A 27,993-nucleotide genomic window follows, 5' to 3' on the forward strand; every position below is an offset into this window, starting at 1 on the left:
GTGACTCAAGGAAGCAGCTCGGGTAGCACCACTGCCACCAGCAGCTCGACGGCTGTATTTCCGTGCAGATTTAGCATGTAGCCTAGTGAGCTAACCTGTTTGGGATTATGGATGCTTGTGCCTCCTGAAGAAGTGGGACTATTTCCATGCCGAGCTCCCAACCTAAACGCAGAATTTACCCAAATCGTTGAACACCGGAAGTGTGGGGGACACGTTGGTGGCCAGGCTGTACTGGCGCTTTCATGGCACCTGGTGAAGGATGGATCCAGCAGCACCGGATCGCCTCATGATCCTTTAACTGGACCTCTGCCGGCGGGTTGTTTCTCTCGGACAGGCACAAACGTCAATCAAAACCATGTTCGCTGTCCGTATTGTTACAGCGGACTATTACCTTGCCAGTCCCGTTAAAGACCTGGACGTCTGCTATTCTGAATTCCGAGAGAGCGAAGTGAAGAGAGTGCCTGTGGTGCGGATCTTCGGAGCCACCCCCGCAGGTTAGGCGCAATGTTTGTGTCTGTCTGTAAATGGTGGCTGTAGTGGGCCACGTGAACATGCCACAGGAGGCAAGCACGCCAATAAACGTGACCGCACGTGATTTTTAAAAATGAAATGTTGTCGTTAAGGGATACTGTTTTGGAGTGGAGTTTATTTCAATCGCTGACACTGTGGACAAGGTGGTTTTTGGCGCTAGTGGGGCTGTAATAGTGGTGGTCTGCTGCCCCCCCCTCCCGGTAGCTGTGCTTTGTTTTCGCTCCCCTGTATCACGACGCTGCTGACTGGGCTCACGAGACTCGCTGGCTCCTGAAACTGTTGTAATCTTCACACATAGGTTCATATAGTCTTAATAACTGACACCTGTGGCTGGAAAGAATTAGATGTAATGGAATATTGTCTTGTCTGTTGACATCATGCATGCAGCATTTGTTTGATTGTCCAACTACACACCAGTCTCACAATGAACTGCCATCGGAAAAATTGGTGAACTAAGCTAATAGCCAGTTAGGCCTAATATGAAGCTGATATTCCACACTCACTTTAGATGGGTAATCGGCTGACAAAACTCCCACTGATCGTCGGCAAAGATATAGAAAAATTAAAACACTTTGAACTCAAGCTGATGCATTTTGGTCCTTGTTTTGGTTGTGTGCTTTGAAGTGTGTGCGTGACCAATGGAGCTGCATGCTCCGTTGGTTGGGGCGTGGGGGTTACTCTGTGGGGGCCTTAGTGCCATCAGAATTCCACCTGGATTCCTGGATCCATTAGGGATTAGTGTGAGCCAGTCTCTCACTACTCCCATGATTAGTGTTTTGGACATTAAGTTTAAGAGACTTTTACTGGGTTTGTTTTAATTTTATTTTATTTTCCAAAGTCATTCACTTTCACTCCAAAATAAATGAATAAAATCAAGCCAATGCTGTGTTGCACAGGTCAGAAGACTTGCCTCCACCTTCATGGCATCTTTCCTTACATCTATGTTCCGTATGATGGCCTCGAGCAGCAGTCTGAGCGCTACCTGCGGCAGGTGGCCTTCAGCATCGACAGAGCCCTGAATGTGACTATGGGAAACCCTGGCTCCTGCGTGCAGCACGTCTTCAAAGTGGTGCTGGTCTCTGGCATGTATGTTCTTTTGTGTACTGCTCACTCTTATCCTAGGGCTGGACGGTATGGTGATAAAAATTTTATTGAGATTTTTACCAAAATAACATATTGTGATTCCCTGCTTTTTGTTTAATGCAGCTCTATGGCACTTTCCACTGCCCACTTCCCCTATTGTTCAGACTTCTTTATGCTCTGAGTCAGTGACGGGTGGAATTAAACAATTACAGTAAAGTGTGAACTTTCTGAAACAGCAGATGGCTTTAGTTATAGTCTTGCTTAAGACTGTATAAAAGTTACTAAGAAAATATAATTTGTAATAAAATCAGTTGGTCTTTAAGAAAATTGTTATTTGAATTTTATGGCATAGCGCCCACACCTATCTGATCTTCTGGTCCAAAAGCATTCTGTCCTATCTCATAATAATGTACAGTTAGATTCATCCAGAGTCTTTAGTTGGCTGAAAACAAACCTACAAATGGTTATGTTCATTGTGTGGGATTTAGTTCCTTAATAATACAAAAGAAGCTATTGGTACTTCTATTGGCACCTTTAGTAATCTTGTTTGTTTCTTTTAGGCCTTTCTATGGATACCATGCCAAGGAGAAGTACTTTCTGAAAATATATCTGTACAATCCTCAGATGGTGAAACGGTGAGTTTGCTACTACTAATGATTTCACTGCCAACTTTCTGGAATTTCACCATGGCTAACAAAAATACTGTATTAAGGCATTGACTAACTTCATCACTAAGAGAAAGTTAAACCAAGTGCAAAAGGGGCAACACAAATGTTCTGGCCTGTATTGTTGCAGGGTATGTGAGCTACTGCAGAGTGGAGCTGTCATGAATAAGATATATCAACCACATGAGGGCCACATTCCCTACCTGCTGCAGCTCTTCATCGACTACAACCTGTATGGCATGAACCTGATTAACCTGGGGGCTGTCAAGTTTCGCGTCAGCAAAGGTAATATCAGTGGGGAAAAAAATCCATATCCATCGCAAATTGTTGTTAACATTCCAACTAAGCTGATCTTTGTATTGTCCTATGCCTGATGTTTGTCTACAGATGCTCTACAGTCACAGAGAGAACACCATAGCAGTGGTGGATCCAGTATAAACCCCTGGAAGAGCCCATGCACCTCCAGAGTGACTGAGAGCATGCTGGGCCGCTGGGAAGAGGGCTCTCTGCCCTGGTGAGTACAGACGGGTTACAATGTCACTGATCAGCTTTCGCTCATACCTGCGCTGTGTCCTGTTGGCAGTTCCTTGGTCCTGCCAGATCTGGAGAAGCAGAGCACCTGTGAGCTGGAGGTAGATGCCGTGGCTGTGGATGTCCTGAATCGCCTTGAGATTGAGAGTATGTTGAGTCTGTTCACCTCATTAATAAAATGTTGATTTTTAAAAATACAAACTGGTTCACCAGGCTGTAATTGGAGTTATTAAATTTGCTTGACTCCTGTGCACACCTTTTTTGTAACACTGGCAAATCAACCATCATCTGTTTTAAATGCTTTTTGGCCACATCCTAGCAGAGCACCTTTCCTGACCCAATGATGCAGTCATTTCTTCAGTTTTTCCACAGTATGTTTATAGCAGGTTAAGGAGTAACTATAAATATATAGTGATCTAAAACTTTATTTTCCTTTTATTTAAGTTTATTTTTTGTGATCAGGTACTTGACCAAAATGAAACCTGCATATTGATTGTTTGTGTTCAGACCAGATTGGCAGAAACCCTGGACTGCAGGCCATCTGGGAAGATGAGAGGCAGCGGCGGAAAGAGAGGAACCAGCCCTCACAGCTTGAGCCTCACCAAACCCAAGGTCACTCATATTTCTGTTTAACCTCTGATGGCTTCTTAACATTAGCTTTATAGGTCCTCCTAAACATGAGAAATGCTGGTGGAACATTATGAAATGAATTTTGCTTGTCTTGGGGTGGAGTGTCTTGTCTTCATCTTTGTGATTACGACTGGGGAGTAGGTGTAGTTGGTGCACTCAGTTGCAGCCTGCTGGATTGCAACACATTAAATGGCCTATATTACACAAAATTGCCATGTGTGAGCTTTAGCCTATGTAAGGGTGTTACCTCATCAAAAACATACCTTGAGCCGTGGTTTGTTTTATTCACATATGTTTGAGCAACCCTTTATTATTATTAGTCTGTCTACATCTCAAACACTCAAAATGCGCTCTGTCCCACCTTGTGATGTCATGAAGCAACTTTTCAAGTTAACAGCTACGTTGTACCTTTTTTCAGTGGCAATTCCAGGGCTGAAATCATCCATATGATTCTACTGAAGGTGTATGGCCTTTAAAAACACAGTGATGCACTTCCTGTATTACTTCATGACATCAAGGTAGAGTGTTTCAGTTTGAGAGAAGAACTTAGCCTAAATATGCAGGGTTTGTGTGTTAAACATGAAACAAAACACAATGGGTATGTTTGTGATGAGGAAACAACATTACAACATAAATTAGAAATTTGTGTAATATGGTCCCTTTAAGATGCATTCTCGTGTTTGGAAGAAGCACTAAGTAGCTAAGGAAGAGCATTTTCATCTTTAATTTCTCAAACCATAGTACTACTGGTTACTTCTGTTTGAAAATATATTGCAATATATATGGTATCTTTTATATTTCACCTTCTTTCAAATACACTTTTTTCACAAAACAAAGGTGAATGCGTCGTAAATATTTATTATTACTATGCATCCCAAAACAGTAGTGTATTGTTTTTGCTTTACTTGTGTGACAATATCAGTTGCACTATAAAAAAAAAAAAAAAACTAGCTCTACCTTGCTTTGTTTTGGCAAGATATTAAAATCACGATACAACAAATCAAACATAAATAATCACAAATAATCATCATAAGATTAACATTAAAGGAGAAAAGTGCAAAATGAAAGCATTTTAGTCATATGCACAGCTAAAAATAACTGTTTTGAGCCTGGATTTTAAACATTGTCAAAGTAGAGGCCTGTTTCAGATCTTCAGTAAAATTGCTCCAGGTTTTAGCTGCATAAAACTGAAACACTGATTCCCCAAGTTTAGTCCTGACTCTGAAGTCTTCAGGGACTGGCCTCCTGCTGGTGCCCAGAGTGTAAGATGGTTCATGTGGCGCTAACATGTGGGAGATGTACTTTGGTGCTAGGCCATGGAGAGACTTGTTCACAAGCAGAGCTGCTTTTAAAGTCTATTCTCTGAGCCACAGGAGCCAGGAGACCTGAGCACAGGACTTATGAGCTCGTACTTTCTGGTTATAGTCAGGACCCAAGCAGCAGCGTTCTGGATGTACTGCAGCTGTCTTAACGCTCGTTTGGAGAGGCCAGTGAACAGGCCATTATAGTAGCCTAACCTACTGAAGACAAATGCATGGATAAGACTATCTAAGTCTGGTTTTGACAGTATATCTTTGATGTAATGTCTTTTAGATGGTAAAAGCTGCAGATGTTATTGATTTGATGTGGCTGTTAAAGTTAAAGTCTGAGTCCATTATTATCCCTAGATTTCTAGCCTGATTTGAAGGTTTTAGAGAGAGACTGGAGGTGACTGATAACACCTTCTCTATGTTTTTGTGGGTCAAAGATGATGACTTCAGTCTTGTCTGAGTTTAGCTGGAGAAAGTTGTTTTGCATCCACACACTGGTGATGATCTCTTGGACAGTTTTGTCAGAGCTCTAAGTGTTTAGGTGGCTGTAGAGGTGTTATTTGCATTGTGGAATTGACGGCATTTTTAATGCCCTGAAACTTGTCATTAAAGAATACTGCAAACTCATTGCACTACGATGTGGAAATTAGTTCTAATGGCAGCAGAGCTGTAGGGTTTGTTAATCTGTTTACTGTTGCACACAGGACACGAGAGTTGTTACTGCAACTTCCAATAATGTCTGAAAATACCTCTCCCTTGTTCTACATAAACTGTGGTTGTATATGTGCATCTTTTCTCTGTAAATCTTATAATAAACCTGGAGCTTTGACTTGCACCATTCCCGCTCGGCCCTCCGGCACTCCCTTTTCTGTACCCTGACAGTCATCATTCCTCCATTGTGCTTTCTGTTTATATTTAAACATTTTAACCTTCATCGGGTCAATAGGGTCCAGAACATTCAAAACACTTGAAGTCACAGAGTTCAACAAATCATCAACATTAAAACATGAGGCATTTTCAAAGTGTATCATTTCTATGAACAGTGCACCTGTGTTATACTCTTTATGTGTGTCCTTCGAACAACAGAAATGATCAGACAGAGCAACATCCACTACATTGACATTTCAAATATTTATCACTTTTGTAATGAGGCAGGTCCAGAGTGTGTCCTCTGTTGTGGGTGGGCTCGCTGACATGCTGAGTCAGACCAAAGGTTTCAAGGACAGAACTGAGTTCTTTAGCGTTTCTGTCAAACACATTATCCACATGTACATTAAAATCACCTGTAATGACTAAACCATCAAAGTCCAAGTTTTATTAATGATTTTACCGAGATCCTTTCAGTCGCATGCATAGACAGTGGTGGGGAGGTTTGTATATGGCTATGTAGCGTATGGAGGGGGATTGCTTTAGCTTCATTTTAAAGGACACATACTCAAAAGATGAAAACACCCCAAATGACAACCTGTGAGTATCTAAATTATCTCTAAAAATGCGCACACACACCACCACCCTTTTTGTTTGTTCGTTTTTCAGCTTCAAATTTGAAGTTGGGTGGAGTTGATTCCACTAGAATTGCATTACCTGTGTTTTTGTCTAGCCATGTTTCAGTTAAAAACAAAGTCAAGATTAAAAGAAGAGATAAAATCATTGATTAAAAATGACTTGTTACATAAAGGTCTGACATTGAGCACAGCAATGCTGTGCTCTTGTTTTTCTTTTTTTTAATTGTTGATTGATGTTGGTGTATAAACTTACACATACATTATGAAAAATTCATCTACTGGAAATAAAATACATTGTGTGTAATGTTTTGCAGATCGTGGTTTGATCCCATCAACAGACAGTGAGAGGATTTTCCTCCAGAGACTGAGGGAGATTTTGAAAGAGAATGACTTTGACATGTAAGTGTGTTTCCACTTTCCAACAATATATGAAGGTCTTTCTTCCTGTTTTCTGTCAGTATAGACATCATGGTGTCCAATGTATAAGCACAGTAGTACAGTACATTCTAACTGTTTAAGAGAAGAAGCATTCAGTAGTCAGACTAGTACTTAGCTACTGAGGTTGCTTTTTTTAGTAAGAACCTATGCCTGCAGGTTAGTACATTTTTACTTGTTTTTCAGAGTAGCAAATATAAATAATAGTGTGCGCTAAGTGTGTGATATTTTCATTCCTGTGCAGAACACAGCAGTCTGAGTCAGAACAGGAAGAATTTGAGCTCACCATCCATTCAGAGACTCTAGAGTTGCCTCCATGTACACCTGCTAATGTGCTGGAGGTACATCAGGACTCCCAACCAAGTATGCCACCATGCTGTACCATCAGCAGTGAACTTCTCAGCTCTGACCTGCTTACCCTCTCTCTAGACTTGACCAGGGGCCATACTTTGTTTCCAGAAGAGGCTGTTGTGGATGAAGAAGTTATTTTAAATCTGCTTGAAAACAGCCAGGACTTCCTCCAGCTCACTCAGAACTCAAACCGAATCCCTGATGGTAGGTTATCTTGTCTTTGAATATCAAAATGCATGTAGTTGCAATAAGCATGTATTGTAATATACATATTTGTTGTACACTTCCCTAAAGATTCTGGCTACATGCAAATATTAGGAATCAAATGTATGCTGACATACTTGGTACATTCTCGTTCACACATTGAAATGGTTAAATTCACAAGAACTACATTTTATAATGTATGCATTGCATGAGTTGTAGTCAGTTATTTTATAGTATGTGCATTGTGATTTTTTTTTTTTCCTCCCACTTACCCAGTGAGGCGGGCAGGCGAGCCCCAAGCAGGCTCTCGCTTCTGGTGTCAAGTGCCCGGCTGTGCCTGGAGTGACCCGCTTCAGGGAAACCTCCCATGGAGCAGAAGGGCAAAAGCTCGCTTGATTTGCTTTTCAGTATGAATACAGACCGTGAAAGCGGGTCCTCACGATCCTTCCACGATCCACGATCCACTTTTTGGGTTTTAAGCAGGAGGTGTCAGAAAAGTTACCACAGTGATAACTGGCTTGTGGCGGCCAAACATTCATAGCGACATCGCTTTTTGATCCTTCAATGTCGGCTCTTCCTATCATTGTGAAGCAGAATTCACCAAGTGTTGGATTGTTCACCCACTAATGGGGAACGTGAGCTGGGTTTAGACCATCTTGAGACAGGTTAGTTTTACCCTACTGATGTGTTGTTGCAATAGTAATCCTGCTCAGTACAAGAGGGACCGCAGGTTCAGACATTTGGTGCATGTGCTTGGCTGAGGAGCCAATAGGGCGACGCTACCATCTGTGGGATTATGACTGAATGCCTCTAAATCAGAATCCCCCCTAAACGTGATGATACTGTAGCGCTGTGGATCTTTGAGTGGTCAAGGATAGCCAGCCCGCGGGGGTCGGTGAGCAGAGCCGTTCGTGACAGGAGTGGGGCGCAGCCAACATGGGTCTCCCCTCTCCTATCTCGCGCCTCATGTTTGTGGAGAACCTAGTGCTAAATCGCTTGCAGATGACCTGATTTATTTCCAGGAATAAATTTGAGTCTGCTTTGTCATTTCACTTTTGGAATGTTTTGGGGTTTTTTTCAGACAGCTGTCAGGATCGTGGCATCATCAACTTGTTGGCTGGCCTGGATGACACCTTCTGCAGGAGTCAGCAATGCTCCCCACCAAAGCCCTTTTCAGGTATCAGAAGTTACCAGGGCAACAGTGATGAAGAGGAGGTGGAGCCAGATGCAGACAAGGAGGATGCCGAGCTTAGTGTTATCATGTCACAACGCTGGGACAGTCAGTCACCTGATTTGTTACTTCATCCAAGGTATTGTTGTGCATTTGTCTTGACTGAAACCCAATACTGGTGCTTGAAGGCCTAGTGTCATTGGTTCTTGCAGCATGCCTACTGAAGAGCCCCAAGAGGCATCAGATGAAGACATGGACTGGGGCAGGCATAACTCTGAGCTGGCTGATCTGTTCATTCCTCAAGTGGACGGAACCGCCGATGAGAACAGCGGTAAGCTTCTCATCAGGAAAAATCCAAACAATGCTGATCTAGTTAGCTGAGAATATTCATCTAGTGTACTGTACAAATCTTTACTTTTTTGAACAGTTGTTTACATAAATGTCAAATACTGTATTTTAAGAATAATTAAAACGTGCACCGAATGAGGTTTCTGTTGGAGAGGCCACAACCTGCTTGTCTCATTGATGTAGTGTTGCTTTTGTCTACAGTATGGTATTAAAGTTGTCATTTATTGGTAGGGTCACCTGTTTGTCTCCATGGTACATGAAATACATACATGCATGTTTTTAATACAAAACATTCCAGACTAAAAAATGACTCTATAAACTAAAAAGATTCCAGCCCTCCACCAGAAAACTTATAGTGTAGTCATTTTGTAAAAAAAATATGCTTTAATCATTTGTTTTGTCTGCAGATTCATCTCTAACGGACAGTAGTTCTAGAAGCCAGTCATCACTTACAGAGAGGATGCACAATAAGAGGAATGCATTTCCTTTGGACTGCAAACACCCTCAGCTGCAGGATACTGAGCCCGCTCCAAATGAGCACTTTGAACTAACAGGCAGTACTCATACCAGCAGTGATCTTCCAGGTGGATCTAGAGTTAACAAAGATATTCCTTACATCCCACCAGTCAAACACCCTATCTCCTCTAAGTCAGCTAGAGCAGCTGGAGCCTCTCCCAACAGTCTCAGTCAGGAGGGCAATGGAACGCTCTTTAAAAATGCCTCTGTTAGTTTAGACAAGACTGATCTTGAAATTTTACCATTTGGTCCTGAAAAGGCTACTAAAAACTGTAATGCATTTGACAGTCTTAAGGCTGTGGATACACACTGTCTGCCTATGCTCCAAAACCATAGGACATTATTTTGTTATTCTGAGTTGAGAAACTGTTCAACTAAAGGAGAACTTGAGATTAGTCAGAAAGAGAGCAACATGAAGGTTATGGTCCATTCCACTATGATGGAGAACACGGGGCACCACAGTGAAGAGGGCCATGTGGGCGAACTCAAAATTTGCTATGAAGACTACAGGGAGGACAAGACTGAAAAGACAATTGTGGCGCAACAAGAAGCTCATTATAAGTTTTTCCCTAGTGTCATCCTCTCCAACTGCCTTAATAGGAAAAAATCTGGAGGCAAAAAGGTTCTTGAAGATACGCCCAGAAGATCAAGATTAAAGCTAAACAAAAAGAAGGTAACAATGGACCCAGTAGATTGTTCCCTTGTGAACATAGATGTTATCGCTGAGCTGGGCACAGTAACAGCAGCAGCTTCTGCTGATTCAAACACATTATATGCAGATGATTCTCAAACAACAGGTGCAGAACAGGGCAAATGCTATCCAACAACAACAGAGGCCGTAACCAAATGCAATCAGGAAGAATCTGATGAGAAAAATGAACAGATAAAAGCTACAACAGAACTCCCTCCAAGTTCCCCCAGCTGCTTTGAAGACCCTACTGTGCCAGCAGAAGTTGGCTCACTTCCTGGAAGCAAGTATGCTTTAAGAGCTAAACGTAAAATGATCGGTGATACTGAAGATGGGGAACAGTCAGGTGTAAGCCGGTGTAAAAACCTCACTTCTGGCTCAGAGCGTCCCAAAGACAATTGCACTTCTCCACAAGATTACAAAAACAAAAAGCGCTGCAGGAAAGAGCCACCAGTCATCATCAAGTACATCATCATCAACAGGTTCAAAGGTGAGAAGAATATGCTGGTTAAAGTGTCCAAAATCCAAGCAGAGGAGCAGAGAGTCTTGTTAACACATGACAAATTGGAACTATACAACAAACTGGCCCCTCTCAAAGACTTTTGGCCTAAAGTCCCAGAATCTCCAGCTTTGAGATTTCCGATTCTTGAGATGAAATCCAAAAAATACATTAGACGAAAGACCAAACCTGTCAAAAAAGTGGTCAGGAACTTAAGCAAACCACCATTTAAATTGTCTGAAAGGAACTGTCAGAGGGGACTGTATCTCCCCTCACTGCCTCCTCCTCGACCATGCTACTGTGAGTTGGCCCAAGACTATGATTCTCACTATTCCGATGTTATGGTGGAGCTAGGCTACCTCTCAGATACATCTCTGAGCCCTAGAGACTCTACACCTCCAAGATGTTGGTCGCCTAGTGACCCACTGATGTTGGACAACCCCATCCCTGAACATTTGATCAACCCCCTGATTGACCCTTGTCTTAGTTCAGCTTCTGTGTACTCCACTAAAACCTTACCTTCAGCTGTCAAGCCCACGAAAACCTCTGCTCAAAGAGCAAGTAAATCTTTTGATTGTGAGACCAAAAATGTAACAGCAAGAAAAAAACAACTAAAAAGAACTGAACAGATGACCAAGGCCCTTACTAGACCAAGGACTTACAGCAAAAAGAAGACAGAAGTGCCTAAAGACCAAACAGAAGCTGCAAAGAGCTCCCAGCCTCTCTCACTTGGAGATGACACTGCTCTTTCTCCAAGCTCTTGTTCTCCATTTCTGCAGCCAGTTGGAACAGACACATGTGTTCTGAATGCAGATAACTCAGCAACCAAATCCTTACAGCTAAAAATTGACTGTGATGCCTTGATAATGGATGTGAACAATTGTTTTTCCCAGTCCAATCAGAACAAACTTTCACCCACTTGTGTAAAGGCCGACCAGTCAAAGGAAAATGTGACAATGTCTCCTCTGTCAGAATCTGAACAGAATGGGCCACACCCAGCTCTCTCAAATTGCCCTCCTGGTGTGGTTGTTCTCAAGAAACTACTGCAGAAACGATCCCAAGAACAGAACCCATCACTGCATGACAACCATTGTAAGTCCAAAACTGCAACCTTATCAAGTCCATCTAAATCTAGACCTGGGAAATCTACTGCTCCTAAGTGCAAAAAGTCTAGGAAAGGCAGAAGAAGCAACAAACAATCTGAGAGCCCCACACTGTCAGAGCCACACCTGGACAGTTGTAAGTTCATAGAAGACAGTCTCTCACCAGAGCTTCCACACAACAACTTTGATATAAATGCCATAGACCAGGTACACCTCTGCTGCCCATACAGCAGCAGTCAGTTTGTCCTAACTGATAAGAACCTTCCCCTGAAGTTCCTGAGTGATGCTTCTCAGGATGGCCTCATACTACAGAGTCCAGTCTCTGAGAAAAAACATTTCAGGTGAGCATTTCCACTAAAAGAATATGGTGCATGTTGTACTGGTATGAATATGTTCCTACTAGAGCAGTCTGAAACAGTCATAAATCCCATCCAACTGTGCTGCCCTGGCAAGGTGTCTGGCCTGGGATTAGCTTGGACCGTTGTTTGTATTTTGTAACTTGAAGTAGCTAACAACAGATTGAATTTATAGTTTTGTTTGCATGAAACACAAATGTAACATTTGGTTAGAAGTGTATTCCAGTTAATTTTAATGCACAAAAAGCTGTAGTATTCTATACTCTATTTTAATCGGAGATGCACTGTGATATGACGAACACAATGGTGTTATGAGGTTACCTTTACCAAACCATCCCAAACTGACACTAATCCTGCTATACAATCCAATGGAATAGTCCATAGGCCAGATGTCATAATTTCATGTAGTACTCAGTACATGTATTTATTATACAGCATGCTGTTCTAGTGTTATGATAAAGTGTATGCCTTTGTGAAACAGGGTGTTGGGTCTGGGAGAGGATCTTCACAAAGTTAGTGTCTGTCCAGAAGACTTTTACCGACAAGAAAACACAGAGCCTGGGAACACCCTCTCCTCAAACACTGATCAAGTCAAAAGCAGGGAGTGGAACTTGGTATCAAGAGAGGCCCATAGCCATTTCCAGGACTTCCACTGTGAGAGAAAGGAGCTTCTGTTCTCACCACTGGATCCATTACCCTTGACTTCTGTGTCCTTTGCCGACACCTCTCCCACCAGTGACCTCTTAGAGGGCATAGATGGCCTGGCCTCTAGCACTCCTAGCAGCTCACCCTGCTCTGTCAGTTCTCTGTTCCAGGCCAGAGCCAGCCCTCGGGGGACCAACATCCTGAAGCCCCTCATGTCTCCACCTAGCAGAGAGGAACTTTGCGGGACACTTAAAGACTTGGAGATATCAGAGGCTACTTTTGAGGAGCCCTTCTGTAGCGACCCCTCTGATGCTCCAGGAAAACCCATGTAAGTATACATTATACCCACCAAAAAAGGCATTTTAAATGGCGATAAATGTAAAGCAGCTTTGTGAATGGCTGTTTCAGGGAAGTTGGGGGCCGTAAGCTGACTATTGGCACCAGGCTGACCTCAGAGCTTCCAGAGTTCATTGGAGAATTGTCTGTGGATGGCCTGCAATTCTGGAAGACAGCATTTTCAGCTATGAACCTACCCTGTGCCACAGTGGACCTCAAGGCCAGAAGACCAACTCAATCCTCTGATGGCGACAAACAAGTTATGCTGCTGCCCTGTAAAATGCCTCCGAGCAGGCACTGTGTGCAGCTCTGGCTGGAGGCACACAGAAGGGGTGGACAATTGGAAAAAGAGAAAAGGGCTTCGGAAGAGCAGGAGGCACCCCAGCTGTGTATCCAGCCCATTTCTGGGACACATTGTGGGAAATCATACACTTCTACACCAATTTCTCCTCTAAAGAATTCTGAATTCGCAGACCTTGGTCTGGTGTCAGACGAGGAAGACAAAGTTCTTTCTCCTGACAGCCCTGATGTTCCGCCATGGCAGCAGCCAAACCAAAGCAGCCAACAATCACCCCAAAGCTCAGGGCACCCATTAAATGGGACCATCTCTCCAGGTCATGTGAGTGCCACTCCTCACAGCCAGGACAGCCCCCTCGCCATAAAAGCTCCACCTGTTTGCAGCACACCCATCTCTGAGAGTAAGAACAACATTTTTTGACTTGTTAACATTTAAACTTAAAGTTATTAAGGAAGAGTACAGTATTTAATTTATTAAATTATTGGACCATAAATATTTTTGATGGAATTCAGTATGTTCTCCCTATGGTGCTCTGGATAGTAAGATACTCCCTATGGTAAGGGAGTGCAGATTACTAATTAATCAGACCTCATTCCAGTGTTTACATTGTGTTATTTAACAGTGAAATTGGCCATTGTAATTGGTTGACCCTAAAATGGTGATCATAGTGGCTTAACTTCTCAAAACAGGTTGAACAGTTTTGTTGAGTGATGTAGTTGTAGTTTATTCACTTCAAGTTTAGCAAACACCATTTTCAGTGGAATCTTGGAGAAAAGGAAGTTGTATGACTCTTGATAGGTTAATAATGGCTTAATTCATATTAAACTAGAACTCTACTCACTATCATTTCCATTGAGGAAAAAATCAGGTGCCAATAGTTTAAGTTGTAAAATATTGATGATGATTGATGATGATGAAATATTGATTGATCCTGTGTAGAGGATGACGTCAGTGTGCGTGGGCACCAGGGGAGGAAAAGCCAAGCCAAACCTCTTCGTAGGCTCATCCTCAGCTCCCAGATCAAGGTGGTTCACAGTTTGTTAGCTTCTAGGCAGTAGATGTAGCTGACAATTTAAATGAATCTGTTTTTGGCAGAACCAGTTCGCAGGTCTGAATATACCAAAAAAGGACAACTCCCAAATTGAAGGTCCAAGTATAGCAAATTCGTATGGCTTCAAAGTCAGCATGCAGAACCTGGAGGAGGCCAAAGCGCTACATGAGGTGAGTGATGGGGATGTAATAATTAGGATATGTAAATAATAATCATTTATATGACTAAACAATGCAAAATCACAGCTCCTTACATGGAATCATACAACTTTGTTATGAAAATAATCATTGCACTCCTGATTTAGGTTTTACTTGGAGCAATTTTTGGTCCATTAATAATTACCAATGATTTTAAAAATGCTTCTAATATTGAATTAAATATTCAGTCACATTTTTCTGATTGATTGGCTGATTATTATTATTATTTTTTTACAACGTAATTTTAAATAGTTGATGGAATTTGTATTCCTTCATCCAGAAGTGGTCCAAGGTAGAAAAAGTCATTTTCAGAAAATTAATGTCAAACAGTGTCCAGATGACTGTCTTTGAAACATTTTCCATCCATTAATTTTCTTACGCTTATTTGGGGCTGGGTTGCGGGGGTAGCAGTCTAAGCAGGGACTCCCAGACTTCCCTCACCCCAGACACATCCTCCAGTTCCTGGGACCCCAAGGCATTCCCAGGCCAGCCGAGAGATATAGTTCCTTCAACATGTCTGGGGTCTTCCCCGCAGTCTTCTCCTGGTGGGACATGTCCGGAACACCTCCCCAGGGAGGCGTCCGGTAGACATTCGGGGCGGATGCCCGAGCCACCTCAGCTGGCTCCTCTCGATGAGGAGGAGCAGCTCCTTCCGTGCTGAGCTCCTCAGCCTGTCTCTAAGGGAGCACCCAGCCATCCTGTGGATGGATTTCGGACACTTGTATCCCCAATCTTGTCCTTTCGATCATTACCCAAAGCTCATGACCATAGGTGAGGGAGGAACAGATTGCCCGTAAATCGAGAGCTATGCCTTTCGACTCAACTCTTTTTTTACCACAGCAGTCCAACACAGTGACCGCATCACTGCAGATGCTGCACTGATCTGCCTCCATCCTTTCCTCCCAGAGATGCTTGAACTCCTCCATTTGAGGCAAGGACTTACCACTCACCGAGAGAGGGCACACCACCTTTTTCTGGTCAAGAACCATGGCCTCAGATATGAAGGAGCTGATGCTGGACATGCTTACTCCCGGCGCACCCGCCACAGGACACCACAAGGGACAGGGTTGAATGCCTTCTCCAGATCCACAAAACACATGTGGACTAGTTGGGCAAACTCCCATGAATGCTCCAGGACCCGATGGAGAGCGTAGAGCTGGTCCACTGGTTCCATGACTGAGACGAAAACTCCATTGCTCCTCCTGAATCCGAGGTTCGACTATCGGTTGGATTCTGCTTTCAAATACCCTGGAATAGACCTTATGGGGAAGGCTGAGGAGTGTGATTCCCCTCTAATTGGAACACACGCTTCGGTCCCTCTTCTTAAACAGAGGGACCAACACCCCGGTCTGCCACTCCACAGGCACTGTCCCCGACCGCCATACAATGTTGCAGAGACATGTCAGCCAAGACCGCCCCTCAATATCCAGAGACTTAAGGTACTTGGGATGGATCTTGTCCACCCCCCGAAGCCTTGCCACTGAGGAGCTTGCTAACCACCTCAGTGACTTCAGCCAGGGTGAGGTATGAGTCCACCTCCGCATCCCCAGTCTCTGCTTCCTCCTTGGAAGAGGTGACGGTGGGATTGAGGAGATCCTCAAAGTATTCCTTCCACCGTCCAACAACATCCCCTGTCGAGGGCAGCAGCTCTCCACCTACACTGTAAACTGTGTTGGTGAAGCACTACTTCCCCCTCCTGAGGCCTCAGACGGTTTTCCAGAATCTCTTTGAATTCAACCTTGAATTTTGCTTGGTGTTTGCTTACAAGGGGACCTCCTATCATAGCAATGAAACTTGTTAGCTTCTGTACCTACTCTGAATTGGGGATGGTTCTTCACCGTCAGTCACCGTCATGACTAGTGGGCAGGCAGTCGATCTGCATCCAGATGAGGCCACACATTTATATACTCCATTCAAGAAGGTGAAGTCTGATGTGTGGAATTATTATGGCTTTGAAACACAAGACCAACAAGGCAATGAGCCACTAATCTGCAGAGCCTGTTGAAAAAAAGTTGTGGCTTCGAGGGCAAACACAAGCAACTTACATGCACATTTGTGAGACAACCATCCTGCATTGTTTGCCAAACTTGAGTCGAAAATATCCGTAAGCAACATACCATCTGGAATAAACTATTGAATGTAGTTTGGATTTGTATGAATAATGGTTCGTATTTGTGTCGATTTTGCTATCGCTAGGTTAGCGCTAGCTAAATGCACAACTGATGGCTGCGATGCCAGCATATCCTTTATCATATCCTTTTTCTAGGGGGTTTCTCAGGTTGGTTCATGTGTTTTTCTTTATAGTCAAGATTTATATAATTGACGCATTTATTAACACAACAATGCCATCTGGACTCATTTGTCTACAGATATGTTCTCAATTCATTGTTAGTTTCAGTTGCAGCAAAAACAAAAAAAACAAACAATGAAGGTGATTGCTCAGACACCTGCAAATTGTATGGTAATTGATGTTTTGGTGACTTTTTTTAAACTGTAAACCTTGGTTTAATAAGTATCGTGATAATAGCATTAATCGCAATTATTTTGGTAAAAATAAGCGTGAGTCTAAATTTTAATATCATCCCATCCCCACTTGTCTGCTGCCTCAGGAGTCCCACAAGCCAACAAGGCTGGATGGGACTCTTACTTTAGCCTGACGGCATCCTTTACTTCAAGAGTCCACCACCAGGTTTGGGACTTGCCGCCGTGACAAGCACCGCAGACCCTACAGCTAGAGCTTCAAGCAGCTGCGTCGACAATGGAGGTGGAGAACATGGCCCACTCAGAATCCATGTCCCCAGCCTCCCCCAGGATTTGGGAGAAGCTTTCCCAGTGTGAGTTGAAAGCCACTGTGACAGAGGGCTCTGCCAGACATTCCCAACAGACCCTCACAGCACGCTTGGGTCTGCCAGGTCTGTCCGGCTTCCACCTCCGCCCCAGCGAGGTGACATTCCATGTGCCCAGAGCCTTCATGTCTGGAAATCCGGTCGTTGAGGCCCCCACCTTCAACTGGGCATGCATTCTCCCGCAGGAGGTGGTCCATGGGAGGACGACCCCATGTTGCTCCTTTGGGCTGTGCCCAAGCGGGCCCTGTGGGGATAACCCCGGCCATCAGGCATTTGTTGTCGAGCACCCACCCCAGACCTGGCTCCAGGATGGGGCCCCAGTAATGCCAGTCTGGGTGACGTAGCTGGCCTTGAGGTTCTACTCATCACTGAAACATTTTCTACATTGTCAATTGAAACTTATGATATTGTGGCAGAAGCTTTGATGGTGTTGTGGTGAAATTGTTTCTAAACTTATTTAACAACAGGGCATCTACATTCACATACTTTATTCAGTGAAAGTTGGTCTCAAGTGGTGATTTCTTTCATTATCTTATTTCTTTCTGTAAGGGGCAGCATTGCAGTATTTTGGAGTACTTAATAAATGTATGACTCAAAGCCACCTCTTTGTACAAACTCTAAAACTTGTCTGGATTGCTTTTTTTAGGTGCAGTACATAATGCTAATGGGCATGGAGTTGCACGCTCGGACACGTCGGGACCTGGAGCCTGATCCAGAATTTGATCCCATCTGTGCATTGTTCTACTGCCTGAGCTCGGATGCTCCTCTGCCCGGTGCCGTGGACAACCTGGTTACCGGGGCTATTGTAGTGGACACAGAATACCCAAGCCAGGCACAAGGTGGTACAATAATCTTGCAGCAATCCAGTAAGAGTGACAATAATATTAACGTAACAGACATGTGTATCCAGGCCATCGAGGGTGTGCACCCCTTTTGGTACGCTCGGGGGTGTCTGGTCTGCAGCTTACCTACGTCCCCAGTGAGCTGATGCTGTTTGACGAGCTTATTACAGTAGTCAGAAGGTGCCTTCTTTTCTTACACATAAAATGAAATGCAAAAAGCAAAACAACATAGACCATTGGTGTTGAAACTAGAGTGTTATGGTTGTGTGTGTGAACCATGGTCACTGTGTGACATGTTGTGTGACAGGTATGACCCTGACATGCTGCTGGGGTATGAGGTTCAGATGCACTCCTGGGGCTATCTCCTACAGCGCTCGTCTGCACTGGGAGTAGACCTGTGTCAGCAACTGTCCCGTGTCCCAGGTACGGTCATGCTTTCCTGTAGCTGTGCACCCTATATAGGTACACACGATTGCTTTGGGCTTTGTCAGACAGCTTTCTCATTGTCTTTAGGTGACTCCAAAGACAACCGCTTTGCTGCAGAACGGGATGAGTATGGCGCTGACACCATGACAGAAATTCACATTGTTGGGCGTGTCATGCTAAATCTGTGGAGGATTATGAAACATGAGGCAGGTGTTCCATGTGCACCAACTGCTCCTTAAAGCTGGGGTACCCAACTTTAGATATATCGTATTGTCTTAAAATCAGATTGCCGTGAGCTGACTGCATCTAACTTTTAAGTTTTTCAATTTCCAACACAGAAGGAGCCACTGCAATTTCAGGTATTTGGTAACATGATGTGCCTGTGCCTTCAGCCAGGTGCTTCTGATTGCAAACGCCTGGAGTTTGTGATTGTTTTAAGAGGTATCCACACTTCACAGTCTAGACCCTGCCTCTCCTCCCCCTCAGTCTCTTCTTTAGTCCTTCAGGTACTGTCCAGTTTAGCAGCTCTATTTGAAATGTTTTAGGCAGCATTTAGGTGTTTAGTCCCTTGTTGCTTGCTACAGTTGTACCCAAGTAAACTATACTAAATCGAAGTACACTTGCGATCGGCATATTAACTTTTTGGGAAGAGCCAACAGTGAAGCACCTGCAGTTTTTTGTCTGGTCTCAGCGGCTTGGTGTGGCGGTGATAGAATGTTGAATTGGGGAGAAGGCTTTCTTTTGTGTATAATATAGGCCAATTTATATTAGTTAAACACACATTTATAGATTGCGTTTCCAATATTTTCATGTATAGTACATTATAAACAAAGAGCAAAAACTTACACTATTGAAATTTCAAATTTAAGTACATTTGATGAAAGCAAACTTGAGTGCATTTGCTGTGGAAGTACTGTACACTAATGAGCAACAAGTTGGTTTACTTACATTCACCATCTTAAAAATTAATAGCACAGAGGTACACTTTGCCAGTACATTTATTCTACAGTTTAGGTATTGCACAGTATTATATTGTAAACAAATTGTTCAAAACTGCTCATCTACATAATGAATCAATGGTACAAACGTACACTTTGAGCGTACCAACTATAAAATGAAGTATATTTTAGTCAGATTTATTTCAGGGGGCATTTTAGCACAATTTAACAGTGTGTTTGTTTTTATTTATTAGTAATAGCAAAAACCTACACTATGATAGTACCAACTTTAAGTACATTCAGCCAACTTTAGTCAAACTGATTTGGAAGTACACTTTCAAACAACAAACTGGTGTTATACATTGGGGCAAAAAAGTATTTAGTCAGCCACCAATTGTGCAATTTCTCCCATTTAAAAAGAGAGGCCTGTAATTTTCATCATAGGTACAATTCAACTATGAAAGACAGAATGGGGGGAAAGAATCCAACAAATCACATTGTAGGATTTTTAATGAATTTATTAGTAAATTCCTCAGTAAAATAAGTATTTGGTCACCTACAAACAAGCAAGATTTCTGGCTCTCACAGACCTATAACTTCTTCTTTAAGAGGCTCCTCCGTCCTCCACTCGATACCTGTATTAATGGCACCTGTTTGAACTCGTTATCAGTTTAAAAGACACCTGTCCATAAACTCAAACAGTCAGACTCCAAACTCCACTATGGCCAAGACCAAAGAGCTATCAAACAACACCAGAAACAAGATTGTAGACTTGCACCAGGATGGGAAGACTTGAATCTGCAATAGGTAAGTAGCTTGGTGTAAAAAATCAACTGTGGGAGCAATTATTAGAAAATGGAAGACATACGAGACCACTGATAATCTCTCTCGATCTGGGACTCCACGCAAGATCTGAACCTGCGGGGTCAAAATTATCACAAGAACGATGAGCAAAAATCCCAGAACCACACGGGCGAACTAGTGAATTAACAAAGGCTATCATCAGTAATACACTACACCGCTAGGGACTCAAATCTTGCAGTGCCAGACGTGTCCCCTTTCTTAAGCCAGTACATGTCCAGGCCTGTCTGAAGTTTGCTAGAGAGCATTTGGATGAGAATGGAGAATGTCATATGGTCAGATGAAACCAAAATAGAACTTTTTGGTTAAAAACTCAACTTGTCGTATTTGGAGGAGAAAAAATGCTGAGTTGCATCCAAAGAACACCATACCTACTGTGAAGCATGGGGGTGGAAACATCATGCTTTGGGGCTGTTTTTCTGCAAAGGGACCAGGATGACTGATCTGTGTACAGGAAAGAATGAATGGAGCCATGTATCGTGAGATTTTGAGTGAAACCCTCCTTCCATCAGTAAGGGTATTGAAGATGAAACTAGCTAGCTTTCAGCATGACAATGATCCCAAACACACCACCCGGGCAATGAAGGAGTGGCTTCATAAGACGCATTTCAAGGCCCTGGAGTGGCCTAGCCAGTCTCCAGATCTCAACCCCATAGACAATCTTTGGAGGGAGTTGAAAGTCTGTGTTGCCCAGCAACAGCCTCAGAACATCATTGCTCTAGAGAAGATCTGCAGGAGAAATGGGCCAAACTACCAGCAACAATGTGTGAAAACCTTGTGGAGACTTACAGAAAACGTTTGACCTCTGTCATTGCCAACAAAGGGTATATAACAAAGTATTGAGATGGACTTTTGTTATTGACCAAATACTTACTTATTTTCCAACATAATTTACAAATTCTTTAAAAATCAGACAAGGTGATTTTCTGGATTTTTTTTCTCATTTTGTCTTTCACAGTTGAAGTGTACCTATGATGAAAATTACAAATCTCTCATCTTTTTAAGTCGCAGAACTTGCACAATTGGTGGCGGACTAAATACTTTTTTGCCCCACTGTATTTACATTGAGCATCTTAATTAATGGCAGAAGGGTACTTTGAGAGTTTAACTTTAGGCACATTGATTCTATGTGACAATTAGTATGTTCATAGATAGACTTTTAGATAAACCAATGTAATTGTAATATATTCATGAGTAGTATGCTATAAATCAATACCGGTAGCTAAAAATTAGACTGCCACCTTCAAGCACATTAAATAAATGCACATTTTAGTACAGTTTATCTAGAAGAGCATTGTAGTACGTTATGAAACAATGGCACACTTTGAAATGACTAAGTGCATGTATTCTAAGTGCACTTTTGCATGATTTACCTAACAGAAAATGTTTTAATGTGTTTGCAATATATTAATGTGTAGTATACTATAAATCAGTGCAGTTGTACACTTTGAGCACAGTAACAGTGAGTGCATTTGAAGAAAACTTAAGTTGAATTTCTGTAAAGTACATTTGAAAGAAATGCAATTATAATGCAGCAACATGTATAACACATACCATTAATTTATAGTATACAACAAGTGTCGCCATTATGTGTGTTAAACTCCAATAGAATGTACTCGGGTTAATGTAAAAGCTTAAACTTAAGCAGTCTTGATTTTAAAATAGGGTACCCCAGCTTTAATGAATTTTTGTGTAGTAAATGAAAGCGTAGTCTATCATTAGCCATGTGTCTGTGTAATTCCGCAGTCATCCAGGAGGTTATATTAGGTCAACTGCACACTTCAGAGTAAATACGTTTAACCACTCATCTGAATAGCGTAATGATTTTCCTTGTGTTGTTTTGCAGGTGGCACTGAATAACTACACCTTTGAGAATGTGGCATTCCATGTACTACACCAGCGTTTCCCTCTGTACAGCCATCGCACTCTGTCTGACTGGTTTGACCACAACACTGACCTCCACAGGTGTGGGTACAGTGTACAGTTTTCCCTGACAGATTCTAAATGTGCGATTAACTGAAATTCTTTGTATAACTGCAGGTGGAAAATGGTGGATCACTATGTCAGTAGAGTACGGGGTTCCATGCAGCTTCTCCAGCAACAAGACATTATTGGCCGAACCAGTGAGCTGGCACGAGTATTTGGCATCCAGTTCTACCATGTCCTTACCCGTGGCTCACAGGTCTCAATAACACATAGACTTTCTTTGCTAGATAACTGTCTGTGCTTTTACCTAACCTACTGATTGGTTGGTGCTATGTGTCTTCTGGTGGTTATAGTATCGGGTGGAGTCCATGATGCTGCGTGTTGCCAAGCCCCTTAATTACATCCCTGTGACTCCAAGTGTGCAGCAGCGAGCCCAACAGAGGGCGCCACAGTGCATTCCTTTGGTTATGGAGCCAGAGTCCCGCTTCTACAGCAACTCTGTGGTGGTGCTGGATTTCCAGTCCCTCTACCCTTCCATTGTCATCGCCTACAACTACTGCTACTCCACTTGTTTAGGACACATGGACAGTCTTGGAACGTAAGGCACTGCAGAGTTGATTATGGTCTTATTAAGCTCGAGCACCAGAAGCTGGCAAAGTTTTTTTTTATACCCTAACACAAAAAAAGTGTGTTAGGTATAAAAAAAATTGACTCTAGAAACATGAAATTTGGCACAGATGTAGATAATATAACAGCATATTTTTGTAAATGTACTTTTATAATTTCCTCCTAGAATGTTCATCCGAATAGGCTCAAATTTGGTAAAAAATTGTCTCAGGGGCCATGGCATCAAAAGCTATCAACATTTTTGCCAAGTCTTGTGGTCTCTGTGTGGTGAAGCCAAAAAAATTGCACAGAATTTTAGACATTTTGCATTTTTACAAATTGCCCCCATTTGCTCATATGAACTCAGATTTCAGTGAAATTTGATTGAGTTGTTAAAGCACCTTCCCTAAAGCTACTTAATGTATAAAAATTGAATTTGGCACGCTAGCTACGCCCCCTACATATTTAAATAAACTTATATGTGGAGAAAAAATAAAAAATGTGAAAGAATGGAATTCTGAGTGTTGGCACCCCCTACATAGTGGAACAAACTTTCATATGGAGGAAAAAAAATGTTTTTCTGAAATTTGCACCAAATTTTGTTTTGATATCTCAGTCAGTGACACTCATGCCATTTTTCTTATGGCTTTGCCATAGTGATGACAAATCACTAAATCTCACAATTTGTCAGGTTTTTAACACATGAGACTCCTCCTTGGCTGTTTGTTAGAATGAGCTATGATTTGGTGAAAATGATCTAGACAAGTAGGACAAATGTTATTAAATTTGTTTGGACACGTTTTATGGTCTTTATTTTGCGTCATATTTTCAGATTTGTAAAAAAATACCTCCATTTCTGTAGCAAAAAAGAAGCGAAGATGCAATTGTGTCTCACAATTTAACGTAAAGAGGGGAATTAGCGCATGTAGCCGTGGGTGAGGGCTGTGCATTGCTGCTTGCAGCTATAGTTTTTCTTATTATTTTAGTCCCTTTTGTAATTCATGAAGATAGTTGGTGTTGTAATTTGTTGCCTTCATAGTTTGAGGTAACAGATGTTACGTGCACTCCTGCTGATTAAAATAACACTATATGCTTTATTCAAATAAGGCAAGCGCATCAAGGACAGAATTACTGACTTACTCAGTACATATAGGCTTGTCATACCAAATTTGAACCTCGATACGTCCACATTTAGTTGATATTACATTGCCAATTACCACAGCTAGCACTTGCTTCGTTACTTTTGCATGAAAAATGAATAGGATTTCAGACTGTAACACAATTGAATTAAATAAAATCACACAATGCATGCAACTTGCATATTTGTGGTGAGATGCTGTCTGAGCATGAGTTTCAGAGATGTTAAATGGAGTTTCCTTTTCAGGCTTGATGAGTTTAAGTTTGGCTGTACATCCCTCAGAGTTCCCCCTGATCTCCTCTACCAGTTACGTAATGAAATCACTGTGTCACCCAGTGGGATTGCTTTTGTCAAGGTAAGAGCTCTACATCTGACAGTCTGTATGATATTCTGTTTGTTAATGTACTTACTTTTTGCAGTCGTCTGTCCGGAAAGGCATCCTGCCCAGCATGCTAGAGGAGATTCTCAACACACGTATCATGGTCAAACAATGTATGAAGACTTACAAGAACGACAAGGCTCTGTTAAAGCTGTTAGACGCACGGCAGCTCGGTCTCAAACTCATTGCCAACGTCACTTTTGGCTACACTGCAGCAAACTACTCTGGGCGAATGCCCAGCGTGGAAGTAGGTGCATCCTCTTACAGTCCCTATGCTCCAGAAGTCCATTTAATTTGTGTTTTTCCAATAGGTTGGGGATAGCATTGTTCACAAAGCCAGGGAGACACTGGAAAGAGCTATCAAGATGGTGAATGAGACCAAGAAGTGGGGAGCAAAAGTGGTCTATGGAGATACGGACAGGTAACCCATGAGCCAGCATACTTACAATTAGACATCACAGAAAAAAGAAAACAGCTGCCTTGGTGTAAATTGGTTGATAATTATAGAATTGTCTTTGTGTATTAATTGGACTATGTGATATACAATTTTACTCCAAGCTATGGATGTGATAATACTTATAGTGGTATCAAGGTTATTGGGGCCTAGTTTTGTCTCCAATGTATTTTGTCTTTGCCAGTATGTAGAAAGGCACTGAATAATGTCTTGGATCTTGCAGCATGTTTGTGTTGCTGAAGGGAGTCACTAAAGAGCAGGCCTTTAAGATTGGAAATGAGATTGCCGAGGCTGTGACAGCTACCAACCCAAAACCAGTGAAACTGAAGTTTGAAAAGGTGAGTGTTTTGCAGTGGGCTCTTAGTGGAAAGTGTACTTGAACTGACTGAGAATGTGTGCAGGTGTATCTCCCCTGTGTGCTTCAGACCAAAAAGCGTTATGTGGGATACATGTATGAGAGCCTGGACCAGATGAAGCCTGTTTTTGATGCCAAAGGCATAGAAACTGTACGTCGAGATGGCTGTCCTGCTGTTTCCAAGGTATCATGCATACCACACCCCCCTGCTACACAATATGCATACTACTTCAGTGTGAAGACAATGGAGATTTCTGCACACTGGACTGTCCATGTTCTGTTCTGGATGCGTCTCTGGTTCATGTGTTTGTAGATTCTAGAGCGGTCCATTAAGCTGCTGTTTGATACGCGGGATATCAGCCAGGTCAAGCAATTTGTGCAGCGGCAGTGCGTCAAAGTACTGGATGGCCGAGCCAGTGTCCAGGACTTAACCTTTGCCAAAGAATACCGTGGGGCTGGAGCATACCGCCCTGGGGCATGTGTGCCTGCTCTGGAGCTCACCAGGTCTGTCACTCTGTCATTTTACTGTAATATGGGATGAATAAAGGCCAGTGTAGCAATACTTGTAATCGGCTTCATTCCTCTGGGCGTTATTGTACTTTGTAGGCTCAGAAATCACATAAACAATATTTTAAAAGGACATTTTAGATTTTAAAGGGAGATTTTAGATTTCATAAACATTACTGATCTGTCCCCAGATGAGGAGGATATGTTCAAACAAAATACACTATAATTGATTTGCTTTAAAACAAATTGGTCTATATCCTCTCTACCTAACCACAGCAAATGCAGCCAATTATTAATCAACTTGCGCAGCGTCTGTGCAGGGTAAGGCACTGGCCACTCGGGCCCAGTTGTCCCCCAGTGGAGCAATTAAGCTATCACCGATACACTGATAAATTGTTGAAGAGGAGCTGAAACATGTTTTGTGTTGTACAGGAGAATGATGGTGTATGACCGACGGCAGGAGCCCAGAGTTGGTGAACGTGTTCCCTATGTGATTGTCTACGGCATGCCCGGCTTACCACTGATTCAACTGGTTCGTCGGCCCATGGAGGTGCTGCAGGACCACAGCTTACGCCTCAATGCCACCTACTACATCACCAAACAGATTCTGCCTCCCATTGCCCGCATCTTCCAGCTTATTGGAGTAGACGTGTTCAGCTGGTACCAGGAGCTGCCTCGAGTGAGAAACACACTAAAGCAGTATTTCTTCTGCCAAAGCACTACACCCCACACTTCTACAAGCATGTGTACGGCTTTACTTTAGTTGTGTACACCCGTGCTTGGGTAACACATGCTTGCTAAGTGTCAGTTTATCATAAAGTCAGCGTTCAAGTGAGCATAATTGTCAGGTGGTTTAGCCAATCAGGAATGCATGCAATGAAATCTGTATTAAAATAATAAAGTCTGTTTAAAACTAAAATGACAGGGAAGGAAAATAACACAAAAGCCATCATAAGTGAGAGAAGTTTGCTTTTGTTCTAAATAACAGAAGATGGCCAATGAAACTAAGAGTTGTGAACAGACAGTAAATCTTATACAGAAAATTTCACTTGGATTCACCAGGCTAGCTTTTTGAGTTCAAGTAATAACTTTGCATGTTTCAGAGGGCATGGAATTGTCCGTTAGTATGGGATTTGATCTCAATGGTGACAAGCAGGTGATACCATCGTGCCAAGTTACAGGTTAGATTTGAGGTGACCCTGCTAACGGTAAAAATGCCAGCAAGTTTAATGCCATTCCTTGGAACATTCCATGCAAAACATTAACGCTAATATGGGAGACAACCAGGAGGCACAGCAACCCCAGTAGTAATGCATACACATGGCACACCTCTGTCTCAAACACAGTTCGCTCTGTTTAGGTCCAGAAGGCTTGGTGCTCTTCTGCAGGAGGGGGCTCTCTAGAGGCTGGGAGGAAAGGCACCATTTCTCAGTACTTCACCACGCTACACTGTCCTGTATGTGACCAGCTAACACAGCTGGGTGTGTGCTCCAGCTGCAGAAGCCAGCCCCAGCGTGTTGCGGTCACTCTGTGGTCAGATGTGAGGGACTGTGAGAGCCGACAGGATGGGCTGCTGCAGGTGAGCTCAGGGCCCAGTTATTGTATTCTTCTAGTGCATAGATGTCCTAACCTGTAGCTGTAGATGGGCTGAACTGATTGTAATGCTCTGTCCTTCAGATCTGCCGGAACTGCAGTGGCTGTGCTGAACGACAAGTGCCCTGCGTCTCTCTGGACTGTCCCGTACTCTACAAACTGTCCCGAGTCGGCAGACTACTGTCAAGGGCCCCATACCTCCGACAGCTGCTAGAACAGTTCTGATTCTCATCATGTCAAAACCATTGAATGGTGCTTGCTCTGTCTGTTGCTTTGACTGCTCAGAGAATTGTCTCTGTGCTCTGCAAGTGCTGTACATGTGGAGGAAAGCGCAAGGACTTTTAAGCCTGGGGCTGTTGCAATAATGCCTATAATTAGTCAAACAACTATTTTCTTGTGCATAAGTCATTCTGTAAGACATTTGTGCTGAAAACCTCAGTTTGAAGAGGAGTCAAAATGTACAAAGACTTGTGAAGGACCTGTTTGTAATTGAAGCTGTGTGCAGAGAAGTATTAAATCAACAAAAATATGGTTTATGTCAATTATCACATTTCACACTCCTACAGAAAACTATATTCAATTAAATCTGTATAACTTGACCCTCTTAACTGAGCTCAACTTCGGTTCAGAACTAACAATACTCATGGATGACATTTTAAACATAAAAAT

At 42.7% G+C, this 27,993-nt stretch overlaps 1 protein-coding gene across 2 annotated transcripts; it reads left to right on the forward strand.

Annotated features, from left to right (window-relative positions):
• The first annotated feature begins 8 nt into the window (after positions 1–8).
• Positions 9–27,929, forward strand: rev3l (REV3 like, DNA directed polymerase zeta catalytic subunit). Of its 2 annotated transcripts, XM_055232116.1 has the most exons (34): positions 16–494; positions 1,428–1,617; positions 2,175–2,249; positions 2,410–2,564; positions 2,667–2,793; positions 2,863–2,957; positions 3,318–3,422; positions 6,570–6,654; positions 6,935–7,053; positions 7,120–7,245; positions 8,327–8,555; positions 8,629–8,747; positions 9,172–11,563; positions 11,603–11,911; positions 12,408–12,899; positions 12,980–13,605; positions 14,145–14,230; positions 14,301–14,426; positions 17,946–18,138; positions 18,210–18,321; positions 18,449–18,564; positions 18,655–18,773; positions 22,213–22,331; positions 22,407–22,548; positions 22,646–22,890; positions 24,283–24,391; positions 24,456–24,662; positions 24,727–24,836; positions 25,093–25,207; positions 25,271–25,408; positions 25,538–25,728; positions 26,164–26,410; positions 27,092–27,310; positions 27,409–27,929. In XM_055232116.1, the coding sequence occupies exons 1-34, from the start codon at positions 356–358 to the stop codon at positions 27,547–27,549; spliced, it is 8,118 nt and encodes a 2,705-aa protein (XP_055088091.1). In that variant the 5' UTR covers positions 16–355; the 3' UTR covers positions 27,550–27,929. The 2 variants fall into 2 exon arrangements, with proteins under 2 accessions (XP_033846290.1, XP_055088091.1); XM_033990399.2 differs by having other exon boundaries at positions 9–494; positions 9,172–11,911.
• Positions 27,930–27,993: the final 64 nt, after the last annotated feature.

This window comes from Periophthalmus magnuspinnatus, chromosome 24, assembly GCF_009829125.3.
Source record: "Periophthalmus magnuspinnatus isolate fPerMag1 chromosome 24, fPerMag1.2.pri, whole genome shotgun sequence".
Classification (NCBI taxonomy): domain Eukaryota; kingdom Metazoa; phylum Chordata; class Actinopteri; order Gobiiformes; family Gobiidae; genus Periophthalmus; species Periophthalmus magnuspinnatus.